An 11720-nucleotide genomic window follows, 5' to 3' on the forward strand; every position below is an offset into this window, starting at 1 on the left:
GTCGTATTCCCCCACTGTATGTTTCCTTTCCATTATTTCTATGTTATTTTTTTATTTACTGTTGTTGCCACTAGTAGGATTATATTGTTCAGGTTATATGTAGGTGTCTTGTCCTAGCCTCGTCACTACTTCACCGAGGTTAGGCCCGACACTTACCAGTATATGGGGTCGGTTGTACTGATGTTGCACTCTGCACTTTCTGTGCAGATTTTGATACCGGTTCAGGTTGATCGAGATTTGCTATTGGTCCGTTGTCCGGAGACTCAAGGTAGATCTGTCGACGTTCATAGACCTTGAAGTCATCGTCTATCTTTTATGTAATACTGTTTTCTTTCATTCAAACAGTTGTATTTTTTTCGGACTATTACTTGTAGTAAATTCTAGAATGCTCGTGAATTGTGACTCCAGATCCGGGTGGTAGTAATTAATACAATTTTATGATATTCCTCACTTATTATATTTTATCTTAGTTAATTATTATTAATTACGGAATGGAAATAAGGAATTGGTTTAATAATTCTCTAACGTTGGCTTGCATAATAATTAAAATATTAGGTACCATCACGGTCCCGTCGATGAAAAATTTCGGATCGTGACAACAATACTCTTTTTTTCAACTTCAATAAAATATTGCCTAAACACATTTGCTTAAAATAGAGAAATTGAAAAGAGAAGGACGAAAAGTGAAGTGAGTTCAAAGTTTAGACTTGGAGATTATCCAATAATTACTGTAGTAGCTAGTAGCTACTTATCATTTAGCTCTAGACACCTTTTCTTTTCAAACTCTTTTTTTTTCTGTTGCATTAAGGGATCACGAAACAGGGGATTGTATTACAAGGAGGTGGATTTAGGATTTAAATCTAATCAATTTAATTTTTAAAAATTTTAGTATTGAAACCATTATATTTTTAAAGTTATGGGTTCATATCTACTATTTTTATAATTTTAGTGAATTTTTACATATAAAATTTTATTCCGCGTCAAAAATTATGGGTTCAGCTAAACCCATCGATACTACACTACATCTGCCATTGTTCATACAATACTATTAAATTATATGTATCAATAACTCATTTCAATTTACTATTAAGGTTGTGGTTAGAGTGTTACATTTTTATAGCTTATTTGCAAGCTTCTAAGAGGGTGTTTGGCTAAGCTTATAAGCTGGTCAAACTGACTTATAAGCACCTTTTGGCTTATCTATGCGTTTGGTAAATACTCAAAGTGCTTATAAGCCAAGTGCTTATAACCTAAAATCAGTCATAAGTCATAAGCTGGTCACCCCCAACTTATGGCTTTTCAACTTATAAGCACTTTTAGTTTGACCAACACTTTTACTAGTTTATCCTTAATAATATTTTCTAATTCACAAAATACTTTTTCCAAAATAAATTTCTTGACTTTCTCTTCATTCAATATTCGTTATTAATTCTTTCCTTTACAAAGAAAATTTTAATTTATAATCTTTTGAAAAAAGCTCAAGGATATTTTAGTCATTTTAACAAAAGAATAGTTTATCAATACTTTTTAATCAAACACATCAACTGATTATTATCAATTTCAACACTTAAAAAAACTTTTCAGCACTACAATCTTATCAGCTATTTACAATCAGCTAATCCAAACAGGCTCTCAAATCATCTTACATGGAAAAGCATTTTTTGGCAAAAGTATTTTTTAGAGAAAAACATTTTATGTGCAATTTATGTTTGACCAAGTTTTTTAGAAGTACTTTTAAATGTCAATTTACTAGTAATGGCATACAAGATTTACTTAATAGTTAATATTTTTTAAATAGAAAAATAATTTTAAATATTTATTATGAAAGATTATAATTAAGTTTTTAATGTTATTTAGGTAAAATATATACTAGATAGCACTATCATCCCCAGAGTTCACATGTGGAAATATACTGGGTTTGTTGTTATTGTATTTAGGTAAAATATAAAAATAAAATTAAAAAATACATTATTCTTTTAATGATTTAAGTATATCAAGACAACATTCAAAAATTAATATAAAGTATTCACCCTAAAAGTTATTATATATTAGAAATCTATCCTAAAGATAAAAAGAAATACTTATACATTTGGAGAATTGCATTTAAAATAGCTAAATATTAGGTTAAATTTGAGTAGGGTTAATTTCGTATATAAAACTTTTTATTAAGGGTATTTTTGCCAAGAGAAAAATTACAAACAGCTTCTCTTTTTACTTTTGGGGAGAAACTATTTTTTTTATTTCTCAAAAATAGCTTCTACTTATATAAAAATATTTTTTTCCTCCTAAAACTTTGGCCTAACACCTCAACTTTGAAAAAAATATATTTTTGACCTTGAATAAACTTGGTCAAATAAGCTATATCTTGAGTTCGAGTTTTAAATATAAAATTATCTTAAGAAGTGCTTTACTTTCAAATTGAAATTTTAGGTACAATTCGAATTAATCAAGCAGATATTGAACATCGAAAATTAAAGAAGGAAAAATAACTCATTTTTAACTTTGACTTTTACAATGTTTTTCTTTCACCTACCATTAGAAGTTCAATGGCTAAAAATAGGACTCCCAATTGTCAAATTGACAAATGAGGCGGACAATGGCTGCCTTCTCCAGCTTCGCCCATTGTTATTACCCCAAGATTCCATAAGCAATGCCTATAATAAAAAAACCAAAGAGGCAAAGACTTCCCAACCCTTAAAAAATTATAAAAAGTTGGATCAATCATTTGCTAAAAATGATTTAAAATTGGGTTTTTGGTTATATCTTTACAGCTTCTCATGAGCTAACTACATCAAATATTCTTCTTCCAACTGTATTCTTTTGTTTCTTTCTCTCCACTTTTCCTTTCCTCACTTCCACAATTTCTCTCTCCACCACTTACTTTACAACCAAGATTATAGATTTTTCTTCTGTTGGTTTTTATTTTAAATATATTATCTTCTTTTTGCTACTTCTTTCTTTATTAAATTATTATTTATTACTCTTTCTTTTTTAGTTTTTCAATTTATGCAATGCTATTCTTTTTCGGTTAATGCATGCGACGTTCAATAAATTTTTTTTTATAGCTATACAAATGTCATACATGTTTGATACTACAAACTTCAATAGCCACATAAGTTCAAAGGAAGAAAGTATATAAGTAGAACGTAAAAGGAAAATAAGGATTGCGAAACTCGACCTCACACATTCTTATACTAATCTTCTTTTAAATTACTTTTTTATTTTCGAAATTACAATAATAATGTATTCTATGAAGTAGTTTTAGAATTAAGAGAAAAAACACTAGAAAGTATATATATATTGTCATGACCCAAACTCCTTCCGTAAAACGTCGTGACGGCACCTAGTCTCTACGACTAGGTAAGCCTAACAAATTTCAGAAAATAACAAAACGAAAGTAAAATTTGGCAACTAACAACAGTGGATAACTGAATAACTAGTAATAATGCCGCTCGACATGTACAATAACCAATACTCTATAAATACACAGTCTTCCCAAAACCCGAAACATCGTAAGTCACAAGCTATAGAAGAAAACTAGTATCTCTATACACCAGAGTCTAACAAAAAAAGTACGGAAGGTAAATGACATAGGAGATAATAGAGGAGGACTCCGAGGTCTGCGGACGCAACAGATGTACCTTGAAGTCTCCGTACAACAGCAAGCACTCTCAGCTAGTAGCGGGGCTGATAAGAAGCACCTGGATCTGCACACAAAATATGTGCAGAAGAATAGTATGAGTACACCACAATGGTACCCAGCAAGTCTAACCTCGATCGAGTAGTGATGAGGTAAGGTCATGCCCACTAGTAAATAATAAATAAGGAAGGAGAATATACAATATAATAAGAGACTAGAATTTAACAAAAGGAAACACAGCAAGGCAACAATACAACACACCGGGGTAAACAGCAGGGGATCTCCCGAGATACCGTCTCGTAGTCCCAAAATAAATATACAGGGAGAACTCCTGAGGTACTGCCTCGTAGTCTCAAAAGTAAATATACAGGGAGATCTCCCGAGGTACCGCCTCGTAGTATCAAAAGTAAATATACAGGGAGAACTCCCGAGGTACTGCCTCGTAGTCTCAAAAGTAAATGTGTAGGGAGAACTCCCGAGGAATCGTCTCGTAGTCTCAAAAGTAAATGTATGGGGAGAACTCCCGAGGAACCGCCCCGTAGTCTCAAAAGTAAATGTGCAGGGAGAACTCCCGAGGAACCGCCTCGTAGTATCAAAAGTAAATGTGCATGGAGAACTCCCGAGGAACCGCCTTGTAGTCTCAAAAGTAAACACACAACTCAAACCGATAAATACAACAGTTAACAGCAAGATTTCTACAGTTATACAGATAAAGAACAGGAAAAAGCAGGAAATCAACTAGGCATGCGTTACATAGTTCAAATAAGCAGTTAAAGCACGTAGACATGCGATATTAGACTAAACAGGATAACTACACATATTGGAATAACTCAATTAAGAATGAAAACAGACTAATACTCATTTAAACGGTATAACTCAAATTAAAGAAAAAACAGATTGCTACTCAGTAAAATAAATCGGATTTTATAATAAACAGCCAGTGTATGTACTCGTCACCTCACGTACACGGAGCTCACATATCACAATAGTACCAAATCCTAAAAGGATTTCCCCCACACAAGGTTAGGCAAGCCACTTACCTCAAACCAAGCTCAATCAATCGGTAACAATGTCCTTTCCATGAATATCCAACTCTGAATGGCCCAAATCTAGCCAAAATCAATTACATACTATAAATACAACCATAAGAAACTAATCTAATTAATGAAATCAAAGCTAAAACAAGAAATAAGAAAAACGCCCCAAAAAGTCGACCCGAGCCCACGTCTCGAAATCGGGTAAAAATCACAAAATATGAATACCCATTCACTCACGAGTTCACTCGTATCAAAATTATCCAAATCCGATATCAAAATCCCAATCAAAATTCAAAACTTTAGTTGAAGAACTTCTCCTATTTTTCCCAAATATCTCAACCAAATTCCTTAATTAAATGATGAAATCAACTATAGATTAGTAGAATATAACCATAAATGAGTTAAGAATTATTACCCCAAAGTTCTCTCAGAAAAATCCTTGAATTATCGCCTCAATCTGAGCTCTCAAAGACCCAAAATGAAAATGAGATCAAATCCTCAAAATTGATCTTTTCTACTCAGCGATTCCGTATATGCAGACTACCAGTCGCACATGCGACGCCGCACATGCGACGCCGCACATGCGACGCCGTGCCTGCTAAAATTCCATCGCAGGTGCGGAAATGACTTAAGAGAGCTGGGTCCGCTTCTGCGATGAGCTGGCCACACATGCGCGTGCGCGCCTGCGGGACCTGGTCCGCTTCTGCGGTTTCACTTTGCACCTGCGCTCCTTTGGCGCATCTGCAGGCATCGCAGATGCGGAAAATTGCCTCGCACCTGCGACCCCTGAGCACCTACCCCACTCTGCTTCTGCGATAGACCTTGCGCACGTGTGATCCCCCACCTGCGGTCTCCCCACCGCAGGTGCGAAACACTAGAAACCAGAAAACTTCAGCCTTTTGCCTAAGTCCAATTTCAATCCGTTAAGCATCCGAAACACACCTGAGGCCCCCGGGACCTAACCAAACATACCAACAAGTCCTAAAATATCATACGAACTTAGTCGAGCGCTCAAATCACATTAAACAATGTTAAAACCATGAATCACCCTTCGATTCAAACTTAATGAACTTTGAAATTTCAAACTTCTAAAACCGATGCCGAAACCTATCAAACCACTTCTGATTGACCTCAAATTTTGCACATAAGTTATATTTAACATTACGGACCTACTCCAACTTTCGGAATCGAAATTCGACCCCGATATCAAAAGGTCCACTACCGGTCAAAATCTCCAAAATTCGACTTTCGCCAATTCAAGCCAGAATCAGCTACAGACCTCCAATTCACAGTCCGGACACGCTCCTAAGTCCAAAATCACCAAGCGGAGCTAACAGAATCGACGAAACTCCATTCTGGAGTCGTCTTCACACAGTTCTTACCACGAGCAAAATCTTAGAACTTTAGCTACAGCTTTAGGGACTAAGTGTCCCAAAACACTCCGAAAACACAACCAAAGCCTCCCGGCAAGTCATATAAGCAGAAAGAGATACTGGGAAAGCAGTAAATAGGGAATCAGTGAATATAATATTTGTGTATATTTGATTAGTGAATATAATTAATTTTAATAGACCGGACAAATGTATAATTTGCCCTCCAAACTTTTCCAAGATTGAAAATCTTACAATTTGCGAAAGTTAGGTTATTGTTAGATGACACACATTGGTGTGTGACACGGTTCGACATTAACTTGAAAAGATTATAGGAAATATGGTCCAACCATAAAGTTGGAACTTAGAAATGTAGAAATAGAAAAGAAAGCATAAATTATTAAAACTTCCAAAACCTATTTAGGCGTCTCATTGCTTACTCAAATTGACAAAAGAATGTATTTTTGGCTCACACGGAGCATTTTTATCTTGGTAAATAATATTTTTTGGTTCTCTTTCAAGTTAATTTCCTATTCAAGAATTTAAAACTTGTGATGTCCTATTTTGGTTTTCTAAGGTGTAATTCGTTTACAGCTTGTTTGAATATTTGTTACTCAATGTATCGTATTTTATTGTTAGTCCAAAACATGTTTGTTTTGATTGTTTCATTAAAATTGGTTGTATTGCATTGTTAAATTCATTATTCCGGAATAATGAAAAGTCCCATTTTTTTAAACAATCGATTTGGTGTGGTAGGATTGTTTCCTATTTTTCTTTCTAATTATGCCCTAACTTATTACTCTATAATTTTATTTTACCATTTACTTTTTTTCTTTATTTTAATTCTAAATCTCCCACCTATAACCTACTTTGTCTTCGTCCCTTTTTTTTCCAGAACTTCTGCCGCTTCTAATTCCAACATAAAATTGCTAATTTTGTTCCACTCATTTTGTTAGAATTTGCATAAATTTAATTGCTTAATCTATTTATAAGACATATTTGGTGATAAACTAGTAGAAAGGAGTTTTCTTAAATTATTTTATGCGCAATTCTTGATAACTTTAATATTTAAACAATTGAGGGTATTTTAGTAAACTTATCAGTTACAGTACAGTACGATACAGTCAAACCAAACAGCAAAATGTTATTTAACAACATCAAACAATACAATCTATCCAAACGTTGTATTTCTAAAACGATACAATACAATACAACATAATATAATACAATACATTATAAAACGATGGATAACAACCATCCAAACAAGCTGTTAAGTCATATTGTTCTGATTTAAAAAATCATTATAACATTATCAATTCCCCAAAACCTCTACCTTTTCATAAAAATAATTATATTTCTATATCAGCAAAATATTCTCTTCTGTCCATAATTTGTCTTTTAAGGTTTGTATACATCACTTAAGAAATATAATTTAAAACCTTAATCACAAAAATATTTGTTTAAATTACCTTTTATCTATTAAAAAATATTGCTACTTAAATTAATACTCCACTACTTGACACAGTAAAATGTAAATATGAAAAAAATACTAAATGATTTCTTATTTTTTTTAAATGTCAAATATTTTGAATAAAAAACAGATTCTTAGCGGGAAAAATAATATGAGGGTAAGGTAGTATTATGTATACATAGAAAGACCATCAAAAGTTATGGTGGGGTAATAACTATCCTTTTATTCTTAATAAAAAGTATTGTGCTCGAATACTAAAAATAAAACTATCTTTCGCAAGAAATTGGGACCTCTCGGCATGAATTCAGATTAGTTGGACGCCTAAGGGCATCGAATGAAAAACATAAAAAGAAGTATAGAAAGAGAATTTTTAATGGGCTGACTAAGTTGCTCCTTAATTTCCTCTCCTACAATATGTTTTTTTCTCTTACATAATAATAATAATAAAACGTAAATAAATAATAAATTCTTAAATAATTTAAGAATCCCCAACTCTTTTAACACAAGCCTCATAAACCCCAATTGGTACCACATATTAGTCCCTGCATTGTGGTTGTACTTACAAGAATCCTCCTCACCCCCAACCACCACCACCACCACCATGGCCGGCGGAGAATCCACCGCCGTCGCGACTAAGATCCCACTCCAGCTAGTTCACGACGTCAGTCGAATTTCCAGTGCCGGATTTTCTGGTTTGTTCAAGAAAGACTGTACTGATTTGGGCAGAAGATTGTCTCCTTTGGCTCATTTGCTTGAGGAAATCAGGGATTCAAACAACATCCTTTTGGTTTCTTCATCTTCTTCCCACAATTCTTGCCTTTATGATCTCTCTTTAGCTCTCAAGGCTTCAAAAAGATTGCTTTTAGCTGCTAATGACTTTGATCCCAAGATCTCATCTGTAAGTCCTCATTGTTAAAATTACTTGGTTTGTTTTGCATTTCTATGTCTGCAGTTAGGTGGTTTTAGGGGGTTTGGGGGGGGGGGGTAAATTTGACATGTGAATTTTGCATTTCCTAAGTTTTTAGTTGACAATTGTGAAATAAAGCAATGTACTTGTTGTTGTTTCTGTGATGTGTTGATCATTTGTTCTCCTTGTTCGTTTGTTCTGTGTTTGAAGGTGCATAAGTTTGGCATTTGGTCATTTCTTCCCATATTATGCAAAAATGATAATATTTGATATTATCTTAATGCTAGTTAAAGTGAATTAGAGATGATCCAAAAATAGTCATTCACTAGTCAAATTGAAAATGGTGCGCGATGTTTATAATCATGTGAAGCTATTGCCCCAGGTATTGAAGATATTCTTTGCAGGAAACTAGTTTTAATTCAATAGTAGCTAATGTTAGTTATATTTCGAATTTGAGCCTCCAACATGCGGATATAGAACAGATCTTTAGTATTACTCACAAATCGTAGTGATAATCAATAAAAAGAAACTCTCCTAATTGAGATCTTCAATTTCTGACAGTTCACTGAAGCTCTTTTGTTTTTTGATTTAAGGACGCGGCAAGGAAGAAGATCGTTTTTCAATTTCAATGTGTGATATGGAAATTGGAGAAATCCCTGGGCAGCTTACCATATGACCAGCTCGATATATCAGAAGAAGTGCAAGAGCAGGTTAGTTCTGAGCTTTTACTTTTTCTTGTTTATGTGTTTTGTCCATTGGATTTCCCCCCTAATATTTCTACTTTTCCAGGTTGAATTGATCAGAACACAATTGAAACGAGCCAAAGAGAGGTATGGTGGACCTGTGACTTCAAATTTGTTATCTCGAGCATTGTCCCAACCATTAGATAAGGAGATTGATCCGCTTCACTCGGCTAGTACGGGAGTTGGAAGTTTACATGTAGAGAATATTGGCATTATTGATCACGAAGTTAGGCCAAAACTTGGAGGTGTTCCTTTGGGCAGTGGTCCAAATGGCAATGATTGCAGTCAGATAGTTCAGGAACCAGAAAATCTAAGGAATTCAACCAAATTGTCTGAGGTTGCTTTCCCAAATATTCCCGGTTCGGCCAGCGAAGATGACTCACCCAGAAAGAATCTCGTGGAGAGTAAGAAGACAAATTCTCCTATAATTCCTGAAGAGTATCTCTGCCCTATATCCCTTGAACTCATGAGGGATCCTGTAATTGTGGCCACAGGACAGGTACCGCGCCCATGATTCTGATGCATTTGGCATTTGACTTCTTATGTGTGTTTCGTTGTCTTTTTGATGGAACAATTCTCGGAATTCTCTTTTTGGGTGGAAAATCTTCAAATGTAGTATGCTTAATGTACACTTTTCTTATTCCCACAGACTTATGAGAGATCTTTCATACAAAGATGGATAGACGGAGGCAACACAAGATGCCCAAAAACTCAGCAGATGCTCCAAGATCTTACGCTGACACCAAATATTGCTTTGCGAAGTCTCATTTCTGATTGGTGTGCAAAGAACAATATGGAGCAACCAACTGCATTAGCATATGCGAGAATAAAGAGAAGTGATGGATCATTTCGTGATGTTAGTGGGGATATAGCAGCTATTGATGCAATTGTACGCAAGCTTTCAAGCAGGTCCACCGAGGATCGGAGGGCTGCAGTAGCGGAGATACGGTCGCTATCCAAAAGAAGCACAGATAACAGAATTTTGCTTGCTGAAGCTGGTGCAATCCCCATGTTGGTTAACTTGTTGACATCTGAAGACAGTCAAATTCAAGATAATGCCGTCACTTCTATTCTTAACCTCTCTATATTTGATAGCAACAAGGGGATTATAATGCTTGCCGGTGCTGTTCCTTCTATCGTTCAAGTTCTCAGAGCTGGAAGCATGGAAGCAAAAGAGAATGCAGCAGCAACCATCTTTAGTTTGTCACTTGGAGATGAAAATAAAATAATAATAGGTGCATCGGGAGCCATACCAGCTCTGGTCGAATTGCTTCGGACTGGAAGCACTAGAGGGAAGAAAGATGCTGCAACAGCATTGTTTAACTTATGCATATATCAAGGAAACAAGGGTAGGGCGGTACGGGCAGGGATTATACCAGCATTGTTAACGATGCTGACAGATTCAAGCAATTGCATGGTTGATGAAGCTTTGACCATTCTTTCCGTTCTTGCCAGCCACCAAGAAGCCAAGGCTGCCATAGCAAAAGTGAGCACAATCCCTGTGTTGATAGATCTACTAAGGACAGGTCTACCTCGTAATAAAGAGAATGCAGCTGCTATCTTACTCTCCTTGTGCAAGAGAGATCCTGAGAATTTATCTTGCCTTCGTAGGCTCGGTGCACTTATACCTCTTTCGGAGCTTGCTAATAGTGGCACCGAGAGGGCAAAGAGGAAGGCTACTTCATTGTTGGAGCACCTTAGAAAATCTCAGCAGCCTTGACTGGTGTTCTATCAGTGAAAGATTTATTAATTGCTTCCTTCATTCTTATCTGACCGGTGAATATTACACGATTCTATTTAGAGAGTGATAAAATCTAAGAAAGGGAGCTTGAGAAAATAAGTCAATTCTCATTGCTCCGTGATTCAGTGTATCTATTTAATCTGTTTTTGAGTGAGCCACTGATTCGTTTGACCTGTATCTTTTCATTATTTGTTACTAATTGATCAATTTCTGTTTTGTCACATTATATGGTTCGACGAAAATTTATCAACTCTGTATAAAATGAGACATTTTGATATGTGGATAATTGCACTTTCTTTTCTCTTATGCTAGCCTTCTGCTTGTGATGTCTTCCATAGATTTATAAGTGAAATGAAGCTTCATTAACTTCTTCCAAAGAGTCTGTGTAATAATTATTTTTGGCTTCTGAGGATTATAAACCTTAGTTATTACTCAGATCCTTCTTCATTCCCATAGTAGTAATGACATGGTCTAGTGCTATCTGGTGGTAGGAGAAAGAATGTAACATCAAATAGGGTTTGGGAGGGTAAGATATACGCAGCCTTACCCCCTACCCTGAAAGGCAGAAAGACTTTTCGATAGATTCTTTTAATTGCGAAATGTTTTACTATTTCTTTTGAGATAATGGCCAGCAGCCTTAATTTATAACTAAAAAGAAGAGTTTTTTTTTTCTAAAAAGAAAAAACAAGATAAGAAAAAGTCTTAATGCTTTTCTGGCAACAGCCCACAGGTTTGTCTCAATCTATTCACATCCCTTGATTCATTCTGAAAGGGAATAGTGTAAGTATGACTTCTTTATTGGCATTTTGTT

General features: G+C 35.1%; 1 protein-coding gene across 1 annotated transcript; it reads left to right on the plus strand.

The window, feature by feature from the left end:
- Window positions 1-8033: 8033 nt before the first annotated feature.
- LOC104120214 (U-box domain-containing protein 11-like) lies at window positions 8034-11186 on the plus strand. Its single transcript, XM_009631949.4, has 4 exons — window positions 8034-8416; window positions 9019-9135; window positions 9215-9667; window positions 9818-11186. Exons 1-4 carry the CDS (start codon window positions 8120-8122, stop codon window positions 10886-10888), a joined length of 1938 nt encoding a protein of 645 aa, XP_009630244.1. The 5' UTR covers window positions 8034-8119; the 3' UTR covers window positions 10889-11186.
- The last annotated feature ends 534 nt before the right edge of the window (window positions 11187-11720 follow it).

This window comes from Nicotiana tomentosiformis, chromosome 4, assembly GCF_000390325.3.
Source record: "Nicotiana tomentosiformis chromosome 4, ASM39032v3, whole genome shotgun sequence".
Taxonomy (NCBI): Eukaryota; Viridiplantae; Streptophyta; class Magnoliopsida; order Solanales; family Solanaceae; genus Nicotiana; species Nicotiana tomentosiformis.

Bases quoted from the DNA above. Each gene is read 5' to 3' on its own strand.
- LOC104120214 (XM_009631949.4), top strand. From the start codon at position 8,120: ATGGCCGGCGGAGAATCCACCGCCGTCGCGACTAAGATCCCACTCCAG. The intron at 8,417-9,018 runs GTAAGTCCTCAT...TTTTGATTTAAG, and splicing joins TTGATCCCAAGATCTCATCT to GACGCGGCAAGGAAGAAGAT. The intron at 9,136-9,214 runs GTTAGTTCTGAG...CTACTTTTCCAG, and splicing joins CAGAAGAAGTGCAAGAGCAG to GTTGAATTGATCAGAACACA.